General features: G+C 60.3%; 2 protein-coding genes across 3 annotated transcripts; both read left to right on the top strand.

The window, feature by feature from the left end:
* Positions 1 to 1880: 1880 nt before the first annotated feature.
* Positions 1881 to 10959, top strand: SLC39A3 (solute carrier family 39 member 3). The gene is made up of 4 exons (XM_067033221.1): positions 1881 to 2003; positions 2623 to 2738; positions 3701 to 4039; positions 6972 to 10959. The coding sequence occupies exons 3-4, from the start codon at positions 3830 to 3832 to the stop codon at positions 7704 to 7706; spliced, it is 945 nt and encodes a 314-aa protein (XP_066889322.1). The 5' UTR covers positions 1881 to 2003; positions 2623 to 2738; positions 3701 to 3829; the 3' UTR covers positions 7707 to 10959.
* A 4336-nt stretch (positions 10960 to 15295) lies between these two features.
* On the top strand, positions 15296 to 21336 carry DIRAS1 (DIRAS family GTPase 1). Of its 2 annotated transcripts, none has more exons than XM_067033222.1 (2): positions 15296 to 15395; positions 18131 to 21336. In XM_067033222.1, exon 2 carries the CDS (start codon positions 18198 to 18200, stop codon positions 18792 to 18794), a length of 597 nt encoding a protein of 198 aa, XP_066889323.1. In that variant the 5' UTR covers positions 15296 to 15395; positions 18131 to 18197; the 3' UTR covers positions 18795 to 21336. The 2 variants fall into 2 exon arrangements, with proteins under 2 accessions (XP_066889323.1, XP_066889324.1); XM_067033223.1 differs by having other exon boundaries at positions 15317 to 15395; positions 17471 to 21336.
* Positions 21337 to 21562: the final 226 nt, after the last annotated feature.

The following is a 21562-nucleotide window of genomic DNA, read 5'->3' as shown; positions in this document are numbered from 1 at the left end:
ATCTGAGAAGTCTGCCTAATAATATGCTATTATTTCATTAATACTTGTCTCTCCCACTAGACTGTGAACTGTGAGGGCATGGGCTTTTTCACTCCATTTAATTAAAATTTGCAAAAATTGTGATGAGATATACATAACATTAAATTTACCATTTGAACCATTTTTAAGTGTACAGTTCAGTGGCATTAAGTATATTCACATTGTTGTGCAACCATCCCCATCATCCATCTCCAGAACTTTCTCATCTTCCCAAACCGAAACTCTGTTCCCAGGAAACACTGACTCCCCAGCCCCTCCCCCAGCCCCCGGCCCCCACCATCTACGTCCTGTCTCTATGGATGTGACTAATCTAGGACCTCCTATAAGTGGGATTACACAGTATTTATCCTTCTGTGACTGTCTTATTTCACTTAGCCTGATGTCTTCCAGGTTCATCCACATTGTATCATTCACCACTTTATTCTTAGCAACTTTCCCCATGCCTGGCTCATGGTAGGCTGACAATAAGATTTTGGTTAACAAATGAATACAGTCCTCTCTTTCATAAGTCTGGTTGCTTTTATGGGGCAGTGGATTAAACCTTTTTTTTTTTTTTTTTTTTGCGGTACGCGGGCCTCTCACCGATGTGGCCTCTCCCATTGCGGAGCACAGGCTCCGGACGCGCAGGCTCAGCGGCCATGGCTCACGGGCCCAGCCGCTCCGCGGCACGTGGGATCTTCCCGGACCGGGGCACCAACCCGTGTCCCCTGCATCGGCAGGAGGATTCTCAACTACTGCGCCACCAGGGAAGCCCCAAGCCATTTAAAAAAAAAAAAAAGTCTCCTTGGGACTTCCCTGTTGGCGCAGTGGTTGAGAGTCTGCCTGCCGATGCAGGGGATACGGATTCGTGCCCCGGTCCGGGAAGATCCCACATGACTCGGAGCGGCTGGGCCCGTGAGCCATGGCCGCTGAGCCTGCGCATCCGGAGTCTGTGCTCCGCAACGGGAGAGGCCACAGCAGTGAGAGGCCCGCGTACAGAAAAAAAAAAATCCATTTGACCCAGGTACACATCCTTAAAAAAAAAAACACCCTAAGATAGCAATCCACCACTCAGCAGTTTTAAAAATATATATATATATTTTAATTTTATTGGAGTATAGTTGATTTACAATGTTGTGTTAATTTCAGGTGTACAGAGAAGTGATTCAGTTATACATATACATATATTCATCCTTTTTAAGATTCTTTTCTCATATAGGTTATCACAGAATATTGAGTAGAGTTCCCTGTGCTCTACAGTAGGTCCTTATTGGTTATCTATCTTATGTATAGTAGTGTGTGTGTGTTCATCCCAAGCCAGCTCCCAGCACTCTGATAACCCTTACTGAGCTCTATTATTCCAGAGCGCTTGTCACCTTCTTACTTATGTTTGTTGATTATTTTCTGTCTTCTCCTAGAACGTAAGCTCCAAAAGGGGAGAGGTCCTTGTTTTGTTGACAGATGTTCTCCCAGAAAAGGTCCTGGTACATAGGAGGCATAGATGTTGAACGGATAAATCTGCATCTTAAACCGACGGGAAGGGCATCAGCAGCTAGGACGCTCCGAGAGAGACAGTCACCCATAGCAAATCGTTTTCTGACAATGGCCAAACCTCGATCCGAACGGGATTCAGCACCAGGAACCCCTGGACAGCTCTGGAAGCCGGACGCTGACGGAACCTTTCCCCTAGGGTCCGAGTTTCCCGCCGGAGCCGCCCGGTGGCTGTACCCGCCGCTCAGTGGGAGGAAACTACTTTCCCTTGACGGTAGGAAAGGTGGAGTCGCGGGGTGAGTGGCAGCCATAACAGCCAATAGCGTGGAGAACTTGACCCGCTGCGCTTGGGGCGGCCAATGGACAGGGGCGTGGGCGGGGCGTGGGCAGTTGCGCGCCGAGCCGGGGCTAGACCGGGAGTGCTGCAGTGGGGCCGACACGGCGCGGCGGTTGAACGGCGGGCGGCTCCGGCGGCAGGCGAGGACCTGGCGGAGGTACGTGTGGGCCGGGGCGGGGCTGGGGGCTGGGGGCCGGGGCGGCCCGGGGCCTGGCGGGCTCTGCTGCCCGTTAGCCGAGGCCCCGCCTTTACTGGCGATCTGTGTGATTTGAGTCTGGCTCCCCCAGCGGAGCGCGACTTGTCCCCTCTCGAGCGGGGTGCCCAGTGCAGCTCGGGACACACAGAAGGCGCTCAATAAGTGCTGAGTGAAAGGATGAATGAATGAACCCGTCCCCGCTGCCCAGCCCCATCAGCCCCCGGTTTGAGGGCGTCCGGGACACCCTCACCCCCACGCCACAGACTGGGGCATCCCTACACTCGGCAGGTATTTATTGGGCGCCTACTGTACCTGGCTCTGGGCTGAGAAAGACACACTCCCTGCTCCCGTGGAAGTCTCAGCCCAGGGCGAGTGATGACGTTCAGGGACTTTAAATTATGTAGTTCCCTGTAGCACCAATGATGCCAGGGGACGGGGTAGGAAACCCCTCTCCACTGGTGGCATCTGAGCTGACATGGGGACGCGGGCAGTGAGAACTGGGAGGTTGGGGAGAAAGCCCAAGGACGGGGGAGCAGCCGCGGTCCCTCATTCTAATGGTAACATTTTCGGGTCTATCTAGGGCGAGATCTGCTTTACTTTGGCTCATTGAGTCCCCGTAAAGAGATCCACATGCTTCAGCTCATCCGTTTGTTCAGCCAGCGGTTACTGAGCATCTGTTCTGCACCAGGCCTTGCGGTGGGTACAAGGGATGCCATTGAGGGCAGGGGGAGGCCCTTCTGAGGGCCTGAAAGACAAGCATCATTGGAAGGTCAGGGGAGAGAAGTGGTCCAGGCCAAGAGAACAACCGGTGCAAAGGCCCTGAGATGGGAACGGGCTTGCCACCGTCAGGGACCACAGAGGCCAGTGAGGGGAGATGGAGCCCGAGCTGATGGTGCAGAGCCTTTGCTTTAGGGTAAAGCCTTTGGATTTTTTTTTTTTTTTTTTTTTTTGCGGTATGCGGGCCTCTCACTGTCGCGGCCTCTCCCGCTGCGGAGCACAGGCTCCGGACGCGCAGGCGCAGCGGCCATGGCTCACGGGCCCAGCCGCTCCGCGGCATGCGGGATCCTCCCGGACCAGGGCACGAACCCGTGTCCCCTGCATCGGCAGGCGGACTCTCAACCACTGCGCCACCAGGGAAGCCCAAGCCTTTAGGATTTTATGTAAGGACAGTGGGACCCAGAACATTCTGCAACAATGGAAATGTTCTCTGTCTGTGCTGTCCAGTACGGCAGCTGCTAGACTCAAGTGGCTATGGAACACTTGAAATGTGGGTAGCGCAACTGAGGAGCTGAATTCTACATTTTCTATAATTTTTTTTTAAATTAAAATAAATTTCTTTGGCCGCGCCACATACAGGATCTTAGTTCCCCAAGCAGGGATCGAACCCGTGCCCCCCCCCCGCAGTGGAAGCGCGGAGTCCTAACCACTGGACCGCCAGGGAATTGCCTACATTTTATTTAATTTTAATTAACTTACACAGACACACCCGGCTGGCGACTGCCGTGTGGGACAGTGCAGCCGTGGAGAATTTTCTGCAGGAGACAGGGACGTGTGCTAGGCCTGGAATGGGGTGAAGTACTGGGGGTGATGGGCTTGGTTGCTCTAGCTGGTCAGATAACCAATCCAACGGCTGACGCGGTTGCCTCTGACATTCACAGCGGCTGGACTGAGGCATGAGCCCCTGGCTGCGTGGCTGGGCCCCGTAGTGCGTCGTGGGAGGGGAGTGTGCGCCCACACATGATTTGGCCCTGCAGTGACCGGTGACCGGAGCAGCCCGGGCCGCCGCCATGGTGAAGTTGTTGGTAGCCAAAATCCTTTGCATGGTGGGCGTGTTCTTCTTCATGCTGCTGGGCTCCCTGCTCCCCGTGAAGATCATCGAGACAGATTTTGAGAAGGCCCATCGTTCGAAAAAGATCCTCTCACTCTGCAACACCTTTGGAGGCGGGGTCTTTTTGGCCACATGCTTCAATGCTTTACTGCCGGCCGTGAGGGAAAAGGTAAGGCTCCCTGGGGTGGTAGCAGCAGCCCTTGGCACCTTATGGCCAATCGTCTCTGGTGCCTTTTGTTTTTTCTTTCCTTTTATTTTGTTTTTGTAATTGAGATATAGTTGTTGTGTTTTTTTTCTTTTTCTTTTTTGGCTGTGCTGCATGACTTGCAGGATCTTAGTTCTCTGACTGCAGACTGAACCCGGGCCCTCAGCAGTGAAAGCACAGAGTCCTAACCACTGGACAGCCAAGGAGTTCCCTAATTGAGATATAGTTGATGTACAATATTGTATAAGTTACAGGTGTGCAACATAGTGATTCACAATTTTTAAAGGTCATACTCCATTTATAGTTATTATAAACTATTGGCCATATTCCCTGTGCTGTACAGTATATCATCGTAGCTTATTTATTTTGCACATAATAGTTTGTACTTCTTAATCCCCTACCCTTATCTTGCCCCTCCCCATCTCTGGTGCTTTTCAACCTTGAAACCAAGGTCAAGGCCTTGACACTATAAGGGTGATGGGAAGTAGAAAATGAATTTGCTGTGTGACCATGAGTTGGTTGCGTCTCTTCTCTGGGTCTTATCTGGTAAACAAGGGGTTTGAACTAGACCTAGGGTTCCCAGCTGGTGAGCTCATCAGCCATTACTTGACCAGACCACCTGCCCCGGACACATGCACTTTGTCCTCAGGCTGGCAATTGTGGCCTCTCTTCAACTCCTGTATCAGTTAGCTACTGCTGCGTAACAAAGTATAACAAACTTAGCATCTTAAAACAACACGTGTTTATTCCTACACAGTGTCTTTGGGTCAGCAGTCTGGGCACCACTTGGCTGGGTCCTCTGCTGCTGGCTCTCATGAGGCTGCAATGAAGGTATCCGGTGGGCTGTGGTCTCATCTCGAGGTTTGGCTGGGGATGGAGTGGCCTCTGAGCCAGTGTGGTTGTAAGGCAGGTTCAGTTCCTTCCTGGCTGTCAGACTGAGGACCCAGTGTCTCCCTGGCTATTGGTTGGGAGCCATCCTCAGTCCCTGGCCACACTGTGCCATTTGCTTTATCCACGAGCCCCATCCTGTGCCTGGACTCCTGATGTTGAGGGCTGGGAGGTGTTTTATGCTGCTAAGCTTGCGTTCCTCTGTTACACAGCGTGGGAAACTTGTGCACTTGGCGTCAGTGAGGAGGAGCTCAGAGTCCTCTCTGGCACCCTCTGCACCTCCCCCCTCCCCCCTGCCGTTTCCCACGTTCCCGCAGTGCCACGCAGTGCCACCCCTCCGGCCTGGACTGCTGCAATGACCTTGCCCCTCCCCATCCCCCTTCAGTGCTCGGGGCCCTCTCACGGTCCTCCCCAAACCACTCGTGGGCCGTGCCCCTGCCCCAGGCTCCCCACGCCGCAGTGAGCCAGGCCTCTCCTGGCCGCCTGCCAGCCTCAGCCAGCGTCTGCCTCACAGTCTGGTGTGGCTGCCGCTCACCGTTCCGGCTGGGCAGGTTTCAGTCAGTTGAAGTCAAACATACTTCCGCGTGCCAGTCCTCAGCCGCACCAGCCACATTTCAAGTCCTCGTGGGCCACGCGAGGCTAGCGGCGTCCACATCACACAGCACAGGTAGAGGACGTTTCCAGCATCCGGAACGTTCTATGGGACATTGCTGACTCGAGGATCTGACGAGGATGGCTGGGGGGGCCAGCGAGCCTCATGCTCCTTCTCAGCACATTCACCAGGGGGCTGCAATGGTGGGAGCTCTGGGAACAGCCTCTGGGTTGTGTGGAAGCCAGCCCCGTACAGGCCTCAGGGCCAGAAGCCCTGGCTCATATCCCAGTCTGGAGGCCAGAAGTCCAAGACCAAGGTGTCAGTGGGCTGGGTCCTCCGACCGTGAGAGAGGGTCTATCCCGTGTCCCTCCCAGCTTGTGGGGATCGTCTGCGGTCCTTGGTCCCTTACCTTGTGGCTCCATCACCCCAGCTGTGCCTCCGTTGTCACATGGCCTCTCCCTGTGTGTCTCTCTTCTGTCTCGGAAGGACACCTGTCATTGGATTAAGGACATCATCCTTATCCAGGATGATGTCATCTCAAGATCCTTATCTTATGACTGAGTTTCCTGGGGTGGCCATAACAGAAGACCAGAGATGGGGGGCTTAAACAGCAGACACTTATTCTCTCCCAGGGCTGGAGGCCGCAAGTCTGAGACCAAGGTGCTGGCAGGGTTTGGTCCTCCTGAGGCCTCTCTCCTTGCTTTGTAGATGGCCACCTCTTGCTGTCTCTTCACATGATGGCTCTTCCTCTTCCTGTAAGGACAGCAGTCCTAGTGGATTAAGTCCACCCTCACAGCCTCCTTTTAACTGAATCACCTGTTTAAAAACCCTGTCTCCAAATATGGTTAGTTTTGAGGCACTAGGGGTTGGGAGACTTTTACATAGAAATTTCCTTTCGTTGGGGAGACGCAGTTCAGCCCGTCACACCTCAGTTACATCTGCAAAGACCCTTCTTCCAAATAAGGCCACATTCTGAGATTCCTGGTGGACATATCTTTTAGGGGTCATGATGCAGCCCACTATACTCTTTTAAAATTGGTTGACATAGGGGACATGGTGTGAGGCCTAGTCCCTTTCTAACAGAGTTTTTATTTTTAAATATTTATTTATTTACTGACTGTGCCGGGTCTTAGTTGCGGCACGCATGTGGGATCTAGTTCCCCGACCAGGGATTGAACCCGGGCCCCCTGCATTGGGAGCGCGGTCTTACCCACTGGGCCACCAGGGAAGCCCCTTCATTTTCAAATCCATCAAGGCTGAGCCACCACCCCTCTTTAAGACCTGTATGATTTGGGTATTCCTGCTACTTGCAAGGTGGCGTCTGATGAGCCTGTTGCGTGGGGGGCGGCGGGGGTCTCGGCGCTCGCGCCTCCGAACCCCTCCCCGCCTTTGCCCCTCTCGCGCCCTCTGCTCCAGCTCCAGAAAGTCCTGAGTCTTGGGCACATCAGCACCGACTACCCGCTGGCCGAGACCACCGTGCTGCTGGGCTTCTTCCTGACCGTCTTCCTGGAGCAGCTCGTCCTGACCTTCCGCAAGGAGAGGCCGGCCTTTATCGACCTGGAGACGTTCAACGCCAGCTCGGACGTGGGCAGCGACTCCGAGTACGAGAGCCCCTTCCTGGGTGGCTCGCGGGGCCACGCGCTCTACGGGGAGCCCCACACGCACAGCCACGGGCTGAGCGTCCAGGAGCTGTCGCGCTCCAGCCCGTTGCGGCTCCTCAGCCTGGTCTTCGCCCTGTCGGCCCACTCGGTCTTCGAGGGCCTGGCCCTGGGCCTGCAGGAGGAGGGGGAGAAGGTGCTGAGCCTGTTCGTGGGGGTGGCCATTCACGAGACGCTGGTGGCCGTGGCCCTGGGCATCAGCATGGCCAGGAGCGCCATGGCCCTGACGGACGCCGCCAAGCTGGCCGTCACCGTGAGCGCCATGATCCCTCTGGGCATCAGCCTCGGCCTGGGCATCGAGAGTGCCCAGGGCGTGCCCAGCAGCGTGGCCTCCGTGGTGCTGCAGGGCCTGGCGGGCGGTACGTTCCTCTTCGTCACCTTCTTTGAGATCCTGGCCAAGGAGCTGGAGGAGAAGAGCGACCGGCTGCTCAAGGTCCTCTTCCTGGTGCTGGGCTATGCCGTCCTGGCGGGCATGGTCTTCCTGAAGTGGTGACCCTCCCGCGCCGGGTGCCTGCCCCGCCCCTACCCAGCCGGAGCCTCGCCTCGCCTCCCCCGAGGGTCCGCGCCCAGCCCCCCGGGCTGCGCCTGCGCACAGAGGGGCCGCCCGGGACTGCCCTGAGCCCCAGACCCTACAGCCCGAGCCTTGGTGCACCTCTGCTACTGTTACAGGTTCTGCTCTTAAAAGTATTCACCAAAGCTGCGTGGCCCTGTCATCTGCCGGCCTGGGGGTCTGGTGACGCGCAGGGGAGCTGGCCCCGGGCGTCCAGGTAGGGTCAGACCCAGACCCTCCCCACCCCTAAACACCGCCGGCTGTGGACGAGTGAGGGAGAGGCCAGCCTCTGTCCTCCGCACCCCTGGCTACAGTGCCAACGCTGGAGCCACCCCCCACGCCTTCCCTGGAGCCCTGCAGCACGTGGCCGGCGTGTCCCCAGGGTGAGCAGAGGGTCCTGGCGCTGTCACGTGATGCCCTGAAGGGTTTCTGAAGGGAGTCCGCGAGCCAGGAGCCTCTGTTCGTTCGAGGCTAGTGGGGGTGATGGGGCTGTGATTCCTGCCGCCTGAGGCTGTGCTTCTGGGGAGACAGAGGTTCCGGGGATCTCAGAGCTGCCCTGTTCTTCCCTGCTTTCTGTGCGGCCACCCTGCCCAGAGAGGTTGCTCTCCAGGGGCTGGGGTTCCGGGCCAGGCTGAGCTGCTTGGCTCCCTGAGGCAACAGAGCCCCAGGGCTGCAGAGAGTGCGGGCAGGCCTGGGGCGGCTTGGCCACAGGGTCTCCAGAGCCAGACGACTCCCTCAGGCCAGGGTCAGGGGCCATATGACTCAGCTCGCCCTGGCCAGACACAAACGAAGCTAGAACACCCCTCGGGGAGCGCAGGAGCCTAACAGCCCCGTGGGGCTGGCGCGAACCCTCCCCTCTGTGGCAACAAGCTCTGTTAGTGTAGTCATGGCAACCGGCTCCTGCTCCCAGGCTGAGCCAGGGCTGAGGGCCCTTCTGGGGGGACTTAACTGTGTCTGCCCCCAAGCCTGGAGGCGCAGCCTCGGCTTCTACAGCTCCATCCCATTACTTATACCCTTCCTGTCTTCTCACTCGTCCACTTGGCATGGGGCCCAGGCTCCTTCCTAGAACCTCTGATTTCCTTCCTCTCACTCGCGGTCACTGCCCAGACCCACACTGGGGAGACGGGCTGTGGCAGTGGGGCCGTCAAAGCTTCCCGGCGAGGACGGGCCCCTCTGCCCAATGGCCCTGGGCACGGCGGGGCCTCCAGCCTGCCACTCCGGCCTGGTGGGGTTCTAGGAGCAGCTACTTGCTTGTCCAGGGGGCGTCCCGGACGCTGGCCTGCTGCCACCTGCCCGGCTCCGCGGGCAGGAGAGCACACAACCTCCGCCACGGCCCCAGCCTCATTCGGTGTCGATATGGGTCTCGGGACAGGGCCATGTGTCCAAGGCCCCTCACTTCCACTCTATTGGGCGCCCACCCCACCGCTGCTGGAAGTATTGGGCCCGTTTCTAGGAACTTCTGTCTGGCTTTTGCCAGGACCCACGTCTGAACCCCGCATGGCCTGACCCTGTCCCCATGCTGGGAAAGTGACCCCTGTGGGCGTGGGACCATCACCTCCACCTTGTCCTAAACCCACCCTTGCTGGCGACCCCTGCCCCTACTTCACTCCACCTTTGCCCCGGGTGGGCGGGATGTCATGGAGTTGCCAGATTCCAGAGCCTGCCTTCCGAAGGTTGTGGCCCATGGGACGGGGCTGGGCAGGGGCCCCCGGGGGCCCCGACCCCCTGAGTCCAGTAGGAAACCACCCCGTGGGTGCAGAACAGCCTGCTCCAGGCTTCCCCCGCTCCGTACTCCTTCCCCTCCATTACCTACAGGGTCCCCGCCCTCCCGCCAGCCGTCAGCTTCCAGGGATGCCTGGGGACACCAAGCGCCCCTCCACCCCTCAGTTCCATTTCCCCTTACCTTCCCTGCACTGGAGCCTTCAGGATCACATCATCCCCCCTCACTCTAAGCCAGCTTCCAGACCACGAAGGGCTCTGCCACCCCAGTGAGAGGGGAAGCCCCGGGGCACCCCGCCCGCCCCTCAGACACCGCCGCCCCGGTCCCCGGCGTCCTCGGGTCCCCAGCCTGCCCGGCCTCTGTCTGCCAGGCTCTGGCCTCTCTCTAGGATCCTGCCAGACCCAGCAAAACTGCTTCCAGGCCCCCCAGGGATGCTGGGACCCCAAGAAGTTTGGGGGGTGCTGTGTGTCGTAGGAGAGGACACAAGCTGCCCCGCCAGCACCCGCAACGCCACCCCTCCGGTCTGCTGTGGTTGGAGGGGCCAGGGTCAGCCCCGGGGTCTGCTTCCCAGGGCCACAGGGATGATGGTGACACTTGGTCAGTTCCGGTCAGCTTTCCCTGCTTTGGCCAAGGATCAAAGTTGAAAGCCGAGGTAAGAAGAAAAATGGTCGTCCCATCTGATGGGGGCCCCGGAGAGGCCGACCTCACTCCTGAGGTCCCTCGGCTCATGGCGGCCATGTCCAGCCTAGACCAGGGTCTCCTCGTCTAGGCCAGCTCAGCGGCTCCATCTCCCCCACACCCGCTCTGACACGACAGGTGCCGCGTGGTGACAGCTTTGGCCGAAGAAGCCTGTGGGTTGGTCACCCACCACCTGGGGCCCTGGACCAGCCCCGACATGGAACTGGACGTCGGCCACGAAAGCCTTCACTCATCTCTGTGCAACTTTGCGCCATCGAGGACGTGTCGCTTTGAGATCTGTGGGCGTGTCTCATGGAGGAGAGGGGGGCGCACTCCTGCTGGCGACCTGTGTATCGCTTGGTGACAACCAGGCACAGCCACCTTCACTTGGACACGAGCGTTCCCAAGTAGCACAGACGCCTTTCCGTTTAAAGAAACAAAACTCCCAGCGCAAAACACCAGGCACCACCTTTATCCGGATGTGCCTGGCTGGGTCAAGACCACCCCTAGCCGCTCGGCTGCGACCAGGCACGATTATGGGGACCCAACGCGGGGGCTCAGCAAGCAGCAGGCTTGAGCCAGGACTCAGCTCTGGTCCTTGGTACAGCGTCACCCTCACCGGCCCCGCCGCCCCCGAGCCGAGTGGAGCCGGGGTTCCCGGTGCCCGTGACAGCTGGGTGTGGTCAGCCAGGTCCCCCTCCTCGATCTGGAGACAAAAGAGTAGGAAGTTAGGAGGCGGCACCCAGGCCTCGCGGATTGAATCAAGCGTAATAACAGCGTGTCGCGGCTTCTGTTGTCTGCCCTTTGCGTTTCTGGTGGAGAAGTTATCAGTGTGGAGCTGGGGAGGGGCGCGCCGGTTCCCAGCCAGTCTGCATCTTCTGGGTCCCGAAACACAGGCATCGGACGGGATGCTGTGTCCCTGCACGTGGCGCCTCCAGGCCTGCCCTGACCACCAGCTCTGGACCCTCAGCCTTGCCAGGAAGAGAGGGTCATGCGGCCCACCCGGCCCAGCCCGTGTCCACCCTGAGCTGTCTGTCAGCTTTGATACCGAGCCAGTGACTGACCCACCTGACCTTTTGAGAGCCTCCTGCAAGCTGGGACTGGGCTGGGACTCCTGAGGGCTGAAGGGGGCTGCTGCAGGGCTTGGGGGGGGGGTTCTGGGAAGACCCTAGAACTCTTCTCCTGGCTGTCAGTTAGCTGAGGCCAGATTGGGCTGCAGAAGGGAGACCCCGTCCCTCCCCGCCCCTGACACCCTCCAGGCCTCTGCAGCTCCTGAGGCAAGAACAGCTGACTTGGCAGGCCGCAGTGTTCTGGCCAAAGGTCCAAGTGATTGCTGTGTGCTCAGCCTGGCAGGAGAGAGCCGGGCTGGGCAGGTGGGCTCTTTAAAGCCCCCCCCACTCAATGCCTGGGAGGCACAGCTGAGGTGCTGCGTTTAAAGCAAAGGAAAAGGCTGCCACGGTTCACATGCCCTCTCCTTTGAGGGACCGGCTGGGCCTCCTGCTGAGCTAGTCTTGGCTGGGTCAGGGCCAGAGATTTTTCATTTCTTTCTCTTATCTTTTTTTTTTTTTGGCTGCACTGCACGGCTTGTGGGATCTTAGTTCCTCGACCAGGGATCGAACCTGGGTCCATAGCAGTGAAAGCCAGCGTCCTAACCACTGGGCCGCCAGGGAATTCCCAACTTTTGCATTTCTACCAAGCTCCCAGGGGATGCTGGTCTGGAGACACGTTTGAGGTCCATTGTCCTACCCCAGGGTCCCCCCAGCACTGCTGATGTGGGGCTGGGTCATCCTCTGGGGGCCGTCCTGGATGCCCTGGGGTGTGGAGCAGCCTCCCTGCCCCCACCCACTCAATGTCAAGAGCCCACCCTCGTCATGACAACCACAAATGTCCCCAGACATTGCCCAGGGCCCCCTGGGGGCAGAATCACCCCCAGGGGAGACCCACTGTCCTAGAACCTAAGGCAGCGCACATTCTAGCAAGGGAGACAGATGATAGATGGACACAAGATGTGATAAGTGCCCTGAAGATAAGCAAGTTGGATGGAGAGCCACGAAGGGAGAGAAAGACTATTTTATTTTTTTAATTTTTTTTTATTTTATTTTTTTAAGAAAGACTATTTTAGCAGTGTGGTCAGGGGGGAATCTCTGAGGGCCTCACTGGAGTCAGAAGATGGGTGAAGAGCTTTTCTGGCAGAGGAAGTGGCCTGTGCAAAGGCCCTGAGGTCTCCCTGCATGTCGTGGTCCTTTTCTCTGACTGATCAAAGCTGTCCGGCTCTCTTTTAAAGGATGCAAGTGTGGCAGGGGTTCATCCTGCTGATGGCTTAGGCTCCAGTGACCCAGCTCCTTGGAGGCGTTGATGACAACACAGCCCTGTATGTGGAAGAGCCCCTCAGGCCACTCCCAGGGGCTAGGCAGGTGGCTTCAGTGAAGGACCAGCACCTTCTACCAGGGGCTGGGGTCCAGCTCCCACAGGGGCTGGTGGGTAGAATTTGGGCTCGAGACACCAGCCCATTCATTTTTTAAGGCAAACTGTGTTTTGACAAATGACTTTCTTATTTTTAAATGTTGACACCAAAGTTAAAAACAAATAAAAAGCCTCTGTGTGCCAAACAGCATCGGTGAGAGGCCGTGGCACCCAGCCCCAGCTTCGCCCACATAATTGCATTAATCCCGGGAGCACAGAAAGAGCAGAGCATGAGACCCAGCCACCTTCCTCCCTGCACTGTGGGTCTGGAGAGCGGCCCCCACCTGGAGCAGCTGGCAGGAGGCCCATAGGCTGCAAGGCCAGGCGAGGAGCAGGGACCTCTCAGGTGAGTGGCTGTCCCTTTACATTTGAGAGGACCTCTGCCGATCAAGGACAGCCAGAGGCCAGATGTGCGTCCCTGGGCTAGGCCCCCCTGACAGCCTGGGCCAACAGAAAGGCTGGCTTGTGGCTTCAGAGCCTGATGGACCTGAGCTCCAGCCCCGGCCTGGTCTTTTCCCAGCTGGGCCACCCCAGGGGAGCCGATCCCGTTCTCTGAGCTGGTAAAACACAACCCTCTCCTGCACTGGTGCACGAAGGCCAGGGCTCTCCCGGCCGGCCGCGGGAAAGGGGGGACTGCCGTCCTAGTTTGGGGTGCTTGGGTGGGCGTGGAGCCCCGTGCCTGGGAGAGCGAGGGGGAGACTCTGGGGCCTGTCCTCTCCTGGCTCATCCGGCCGGGAGCCTGGCCTGGGAGCTATAAATAGCAGCCGCAGAGTGGAGCGTGCCCATGCTCCTAGGCGTGAGTCAGCCTGGAGGAGCAGAGGGCCGGCCCAGTGCCCCTGGTCACTCAGAGACGGAAGCAGGCAGGCAGTCGGAGCGGGAGGGAGCGGGACTGTCATCTCTGAGCGCCTGTGTGCCCAGCAGCCCCAGGTGGGTGGACGTCATGTCCCACCGATCGCTCCCAGCAACGCTGGGAGGCAAAAGACAATGGTGATCCTCATTCGCAGATGGGGAGACTGGGGCTCAGAGGAGCACTTGGCCAGGACGTGGAGATCCGCAGGGCTGTCTCTGTCGCTCGCTGAGAGCACGTGAAGATGTGGGGCTGGGGCCAGGCCACCTTCTGTGGTGCCCCACATGGCCTAGGACAGGGCAGGAGTGGAGTGTGTCCGGGGAACAGTTCCAGGCAGCCGAGGTTGGATGGGGAACTGGAGAGGAGCTTGGGTCAGGTTGGGAGGAGCTTGAACGCCAGGCTGAGAACTGGACCTTGACCCGGAAGTGAAGGAAGCCGCCCGGTGGCATGAGAGCAGGGGAGTCTGTGCGGTGAAGGCCAGGGTGGAAGGAGGGCTGGAGAGGGCTGTCCTGGGAGGCCAGGAAGGAGGCGGGTGGGATGGTCCAGGTGCTAGAGGCCAGAAGGTGCAGTGGAGGGGCTGAATCAGGGAGAAATGGGGCCCTTCGAGCCCCCAGAGCAGGACGAACCTCAGAGACCCAGCCTCTGGGGGAACCAGATGGTCTTGGGGGCAATGCCCACCTCTCCAAGGGAGCAGGAAGGGGTCTGGCTCAGCCAGAGCCACAGACAAGTTGGGTCAGCAAAAATCAAGGAGCCGAGAGCCGGAGGAGCCCTTGGGCTCCAGCCGACCATCTGCTCACACACCTCATGATGGGGAGCTCACCACCCTAGAAAGAGCCTCTTTCACCCTCCGACTGCTCTGACCCCAGAAAGTCCCTCCTCGTGGTACCCTTAGCGTCAGCCTACCCATCGAGGGGTGCCTGCTTCTAACAGGCTTGGGCCCTGGGGCGTTCTCACAGCCACCCCTGGCTGGTTCAGTTGCTGTTTCCCAAAGCCCAGTCTTCTCTGAGATGAGCCTCCACCCTCCCAGTCTTCAGGAGGGAGGGGTGATGGTACCCTGTTGGTTTACACGTGGACACACAGATGTCAACTGCACAGACGCTTCCCAAAGGCAAACGTTTATTCTCAGAGACAACTATTTGATGAGGATAACATTTTCCTACCAGAAAACTGCAAGTCCATTCTCCTTTGCTCCCTTTGTTCACCCCCAGCTTCAAAAGCCCACCCCCGCCCCCAGCTCAAGGGCCCAATTGCCATCTCTGCCTTGGTGGCCTGCCCTTAGGGGCACCAACCCAAACCAAGTCCCACCCTGCCAGGACAGGTCCCCCAGGATGGAGACTAGTCTCCAGGTACATCCCCATTGCCCCGAGCCCCCTTGGGCCACCTCTGCCTTCTCATACATCTATTGATTGATTGATTGATTATACATTCCATCAATGCGCCCCCACCCCCGGACCCTCACCCCCACCAGCCCAAGGGTGTCCCGTCCTGTTCCCCCAGGCCCCTTGTCTGCAGTTCTGCCAACTGGCCCCTTCTCTTTGCTCCTGGGTGACCTCGGCTCTGCCCCCATCTTGCCCAGCGGCCGGCTGCTGGGTGGCCGTGGGGTGCGCCCGCCAGCTTCCTCCCCGGGGAAGCAGAGCCCACCCCTACCGCGTCCCTGGCAGGAGCCGGTGTTCGTCGGGCGGGGTCGCGGGGCGGGGGTCCAGATGGGGGTCCCGCGCGGGGCTGCGCGCGCGGCGGTGACCTTGTCCGGGGGCGCGGGGCCGGGGGGAGGGGCGGAGCGCGGCGCCCGGCGGCGGGCGGGGACGGGCGGGGACGGGCGCGGGCGCGGCGGCGGCAGCTCGGGCGTGCGGGGGGCGGCGGCGCCCGAGCGGACACGGAGACGACCAGCAGCAGCCGCGGCGGCGCCGCAGGGACGAGCGCCCAGGTAGGCGGCCGGGGCGGGGAACCGGGGAGCCGGGGCCCGCTGCGTTCCCCCCGCGAGGCCCGCACGTTCTCTCCCCGCGCGCGCTCCTTTGTCCGAGCCCCACCCTTCCCGGCCGCGGGGCCGGGCCCTCCACCGGACCCCCCTCCCCGGTCCGGCTGGGCCCCGGCCGGGCCGCCCTCCCCCGCCCACCTTGGACAGCTCCCTCCCGGCATCGCCCCTCCCCCGCGGTACTGAACGGGCAGCCTTTCGGCCGAGCCAGCAGCCCCTCCTCCGGCCCACAGGAGCCCCCCTGGGTCCCGCTGTCAGGGCCCCTCCTGGAGGGATCGAGTGGGCCCCGAGCCCGTCTCCCCGCACCGCCGCCCCGTTCAGCCCTCCTGCTCCCTCTCCCAGTCGAGGCCCTCATCCAGGAGCCCCTCCTCTGGTGGACGGCCCTCCCCCACCACTTAGATCCTCCTCGGGCCCAGGGGAGCGCCCTCTCCTCAAAGCCCTCACTGGCCAGGTAGTCCCTATGTCAGACCCCCTCGGGGCAGGCAGCCCGAGCCCCCAGGCCCTCCCCTGGGTTGGGGCCTGCTTTCTTGCACCTGAGGTCGCTCCAACCTCCCAGTAGCAGTGGGCTCCGGGGACCCAGGACCGGGCAGCTTCCCCTGGCCCGGGAGCCTCAGGGTGGGCTGCCTTGCACGGGGGAAGGACCCCAGGCCGTGTAGCCAGCCGGGGCCGGGTTCAAATCCTGCTCTGCTCTGCCACCTCTCTGCTGTGACCTTGAGCCCGTGCCACCCCCTTTTGCGCCTTGGTGCCCACAGCCCCCTCCCCCCAACCCCAGCCCATGGGAGGTGCGGGTGGTTTTCAAATGACACCAGGTGGGTTCCTGGCCTGGGTTTGCGGGTTATTGAATGGGGCTCTGAGTCAGGGATCCCGGGCCCCGGTGGGCCCCTCCCGGAGGACACCCCTGCTGACAGGCCTGGAGCACTGCCAGGGGGTCTGCGCCCAGAGCGAGGCAAGGGCTGGGTCCGGGGTGGCAGAAAGGACGGTCACCGGCCACCCCAGGTCCCTTGGCCAGTTGTGGCGGTGCCTGGCTGCATGCTGATGAGCTCACTTCTTGGGGTGCCCACCCAGGAAAGGGTAGTGACTGCAGAGCAGGCTGGCAGCCCTGCCAGCACCCCCCCCTCCAGCGCTATGCATGTCACCAAGATGTCTAAAAACAGTCCCCCACGAGTTAGAACCGCTAAAGCTCCAACAAGTTTGCCTGGCACGTAATTTGTGAGGTACGTGTCGGCTGTTACCTTCTCCGTATGTCTTTTTCTGACAAACCTGGTACTTTCGATCATTGAGAATGTGCCTTCCCAGCCCACGAGCAGCCGAGTGCTTTGCACCCTGGGCCTTTGTGATTGACAACCATGCCCGTCCATCTTTACCGAGGGCCCTGGGTGCCAGGCCCCTGGCCGAGGGCCTTATCCGGCTCATGGCACTGCTTCTCCCAGCAGCTCCGTGGAGTGGGCACCGAGACTGCTCACATTTCACAGAGGAGAACCTCGAGGCTCCGGCACATCAATTCACTTGCCCGGGTTTTCACCGCCAGGGTCTTTCACACCATTGGGTCTTGCTCCCCGCCCCCACCCCCGCTCCCGCCCACCACACACACACCGGCGGGAAGTAGCATGGCCTGGGTGCAATCTTGCCATATCTTCTCTATCCCCTTGTAGACCCCGCCCCATGTTGAGGGACCCTCAGAGATGGCTGAGAAGGAGGCAGGGGAGGGGTCTCTGCTGTTTCTCTAAGTTAAGGACACAGATGCTTGGAGACAGGCTTCCTGCCTTCCCACCCCCAGATCACGGTTCTTCTCCCACCTCCATCATTTCAGGAATTGCGCTGCAGTGTGACCTCCTGAGGTCACTGGACCTCTGTGAGCACAGGGTAGGGGAGAGGGGAGAAGGGGACCCCCTCGCAGGGAGTTCTGTTCCTACGGACACATCAGACCTGAGCGGGAGGCCAGGTTAGGCCAGACCATAGTCTGGGTTTGGAGTTCAGGGAGCGAGGCTTTCTCTCTTTAGGCGAAGTTTTACTTTTCTCATCTACAGCCTGGGCTGCTGTGGGAAACCCGCTTCATGATTTGCAAATTCTTGGACCTCCAGCACCAGGATCACAGTTATGGGATGAGGGGAGGAGGAGAGCTTTAAAATGCAAGTTCCCAGGGCTGTGGCCCTGAACCAAAGGATTCACCGTTTCCAGGGCCGAGGCCCTGCAATCTGCATTTTAAAGATGCCCTACCACACAGCTCCCACGAGGCTGAGGAGCCTCTGCACTGGGGTGAGAGCAGGGAGCCTGTGATAGCCGCAGAGAGGCACCCCTCTACTTATTTTGCAGAGGAGAAACCCGAGGCTCAGGGTGGCAAGGCAGCTTGCCCAGGTCACAAAGCTGGGGAAAAGCCAGTGCCACCTGGGGGCTGGGGGAGCACGCAGGTGGAGAAAGCAGTTGGTGTGCAGCCCACGCTGGCATCTCCATGCCTCTTCCAGCCCAGAGGCCACCCCCCACCCCCGGGGAAGGAGTTTAGGCCCCAGATTTCGTTGAGGGGAAGCAGACAGGCAGAGGGTCTGGCTCTGAGCCTGTGTGCAGGACAGAGTGGCCGATTCAACCAAATCAACCGGCACGCGGGAGACATGCCGCTCCTCTGAGAAGCCGACCTTCCCACCCCCTCCCAAGCGGGTGGTCGCTCTTGTCTGACACTCCTCTCTGTGCAGGGTTGGTCTGGGGTTCTAGCAGCCGAAGCGAGCCCTCCCGGCCCCGCCCCCCACCCCCGCGTGGAAGATGCCTGAACAGAGCAATGACTACCGGGTGGTGGTGTTTGGGGCGGGCGGCGTGGGCAAGAGCTCGCTAGTGCTGCGCTTCGTCAAGGGCACGTTCCGGGACACCTACATCCCCACCATCGAGGACACCTACCGGCAGGTCATCAGCTGCGACAAGAGCGTGTGCACGCTGCAGATCACCGACACCACGGGCAGCCACCAGTTCCCGGCCATGCAGCGGCTGTCCATCTCCAAGGGCCACGCCTTCATCCTGGTCTTCTCGGTCACCAGCAAGCAGTCGCTGGAGGAGCTGGGCCCCATCTACAAGCTCATCGTGCAGATCAAGGGCAGCGTGGAGGACATCCCCGTCATGCTGGTGGGCAACAAGTGCGACGAGACCCAGCGGGAGGTGGACACCCGCGAGGCCCAGGCCGTGGCCCGGGAGTGGAAGTGCGCCTTCATGGAGACGTCGGCCAAGATGAACTACAACGTCAAGGAGCTCTTCCAGGAGCTGCTCACGCTGGAGACACGCCGGAACATGAGCCTGAACATCGATGGCAAGCGCTCCAGCAAACAGAAGAGGACAGACCGCATCAAGGGCAAATGCGTCCTCATGTGAGCCCGGAGCGCCCACCGCCGGCGCCCGACTGTCCTGGCCCCAGGCCTCTCCCCACGTCCTGTGCCCCCGGCTCTCCCCTCTCCGCCTCCTCTTCTCTCTCCTTCTCCTCCTCTTCGTTCTTTCCCCTCCCCCCACCATCTCTTCCGCTTCTTTCCCTCCAACGTCTCCGGCGGGGGAGCCTGTGGCAGACCTGGGGCTCCAACCCAGCTCTGTCACGTCACCCCTCCCTCTTTGCCCCGCCCCCCCCGTCCTGTCTGTAAGGGCCCCGCCAAAGCCAAGCGCTGGAGGTGGCCCCCTTGATCTGCACGTGGGAAAACTGGGGAACCTGCCTGTCCCCATAGGGACCGAGGAAGCCGGTTTTTCCTCCATCTCCGTGTCTCCCAGGACTCCCACCTCTGACTGCCCCCTGGGTGCCCCCAGCCAGACCTGCACCCTGCCCCTACATTAGATCACTGTGACCTTGCCGGGGAGGAGGGAGTTGAAATGCACATGGACCTCAGATTTTCTGTTCTCCTACTTGGTGTTTGACATACACTCCCCTCCCCCTTCCATCCCTCATGACCTCTGGCCTGTGCCCCCCTCCCCAGGTCCCAGACCACCCCTCTCGCCCCCGTCCCTACGGATCGGTGGGGGGCCTTGCGGGCTGGGTCTCAGGCTGCCAGGCAATAACCACAGGGCTCACAGCAGTGCCCCGCCAGCCCGGAATCTCACTCCTCGCCCCGCCTGGGCTTGGGGTGCAGGCGGGGGAGGCCCGGGACCGGCCGATGCCGATGGCCGTGGCACAGCTCCAGGGGACCATCTGGAATGAATACGGAGGGCAAGAGCTCGCTAGTGCCGCGCTTGGTCAAGGGCACGTCCCGGGACACCTCCACCCCCACCATCGAGGACAAGAGATCCAGACAGTTGGTCGCCACCGAGCCCAGGGCAGGGGACCTGGGGTGCTGGTGAGGGGCTGCCGGCCCCTGTCCAGAGGCGGGCATGTGGACCCAGCACTGGCAGGATCTGAGGGGCTGGACGCAAAGCTCTGCCCAGCCCGATTCCTCCCACCTACGGGGCCCCCCGGGGCGGGGGGCGCACCCAGGAAGGCATGGGTCCTGAAGTCAGGGTGCGCCCACCACCACCGTGCGATTCTGTTTTCGTGAGTGTCTCGATGACCCCACACTCACGGGACCCAGTTAGGCCATGTCGGACAGTATGAAGGTGACCTGTAGGCCTGGGGTGGGGTGGGGGGCACCCGTGGGATGACGCATTGGGCCCCTTGGTGTGCTGGGCGGATGGCTTGCGTCTAAGAGTGCGTGGGGGCCTCCTGTGTGTGTGAGACGGTCTGTCGGGTGATCCCAGCGTAGGGTGCGCGCAGGGGTGGGTCATGCGGTTGCCGGGAGGACCAGACACCTGTGATGTGTGAGCCTTGGCACCTGCAAGAGTGTGACTGTGCAGCTGCGTTTTGGGGGGGGGGTTACGGGGTTTAGCAGAGAGCATCTGGGGACCTGTTTGTCCGGACTGTCCGAGGGGCACCACGCCTGCTGCACTCTGTGGTTAAGGGGGCTCTCAGCCCAACATCTGCATCTGCACATGAACGCAAACTCAGCAACTCGCAACAGCACACATTTGTGGCCTCAGCATGAGTCCAGCTGGGCTGTGGCCTCATCCAAAGACATGACCAGGGACAGATCCACATCCAGCTCATGTGCTCCCGGGCAGCATCCGGTTGCCTGTGGTCTCAGGACTGAGGGGCTCAGCTGCCTGCTGGCCGTGGCCGGAGCTGCCCTCGGCTCCCTGCCTCCCGGGCCTCTCCCTGGGGCCACTCGCGGCGCCGGTGGCATTAGGAGCAAGGAAGCGGCACGTGCGTGAACGTGCGCGTACGTGCGCGTGTGCACCCATAAAAGAGAGGTCATATGACCACGTGGACTGTACCCGGGTAAGAGGGACTGTTTGTGTCCATCTTGGTAGCAGTGTGTTTTTTTCCTTCTGCGTTTGTATGGCTGTTCACTCCGCAAATATTTACTGGGCCCGCCGTGAGAAGGAGGGAGTGTGTGTGTGTGTGTGTGTGTGTGTGTGCGCACGTGTGTGTCACCGCCCGGCACGTGGACAGGCCCATGGAGGAAAAGGCAGCATCCTGTCTGAGCACAGCGGAACGCCCCTGTCCTGTGGCGGGTCCAGGGCCCACCAGCAGCTGGTGTTGACCCCTCCCACTTGAAGGTGCCGGAGAAAGTGGGGCTGCGCAGGGGTCTGCGGCCCTTTCTCAGGGACACACCCTGATAGCACAATCTCCCCGGGGCTCTGCCTGCCTCCAGGATTCTCCTGCCCCAGGCCCTGTCCCGACCCTGGGGTTTCTCCAGCAGGAGGGGGCCAGAGCCTGCCCCAGCTGCTGGCCCGTCCTGCCTCGGCACTGCTGGGTCTGGGACCGTGCCAGGCCATGCTTGCTGTCCCCGCCCCTGCCCCCTCACCTCCCGCATGTGGGTGCCCCCCGCCCCCCGCTGTGGGGTCTGTGTAGCATTTGCTCTACAAATAGTCTTCCTGCAATAAAGAAGTGGATTCCGCATTCCGCAACAGAGTGCCTTTTTTGGGATGGGGAGGTCAGCTCGCCACCTGTAAAGGATGAGAGACCAGAAAGATGGGGGTGAGGGATGGGTCTGTGGGAAGAGTTCGGACTTTTGTGATGAGGACTCCGGGGCATCATGGGAACGTTTCAGTGCTTCTCCACTGTGACCCCCACAAGAGATCACACCAGCCTTGCTGGACCCTGTACTTCCTGCAGCCATTGAGGT

Source organism: Kogia breviceps, chromosome 4 (assembly GCF_026419965.1).
Source record: "Kogia breviceps isolate mKogBre1 chromosome 4, mKogBre1 haplotype 1, whole genome shotgun sequence".
Classification (NCBI taxonomy): Eukaryota; Metazoa; Chordata; class Mammalia; order Artiodactyla; family Physeteridae; genus Kogia; species Kogia breviceps.
Note: the sequence above shows the minus strand (reverse complement) of the source record. Positions and strands in the feature narration are given on the sequence as shown.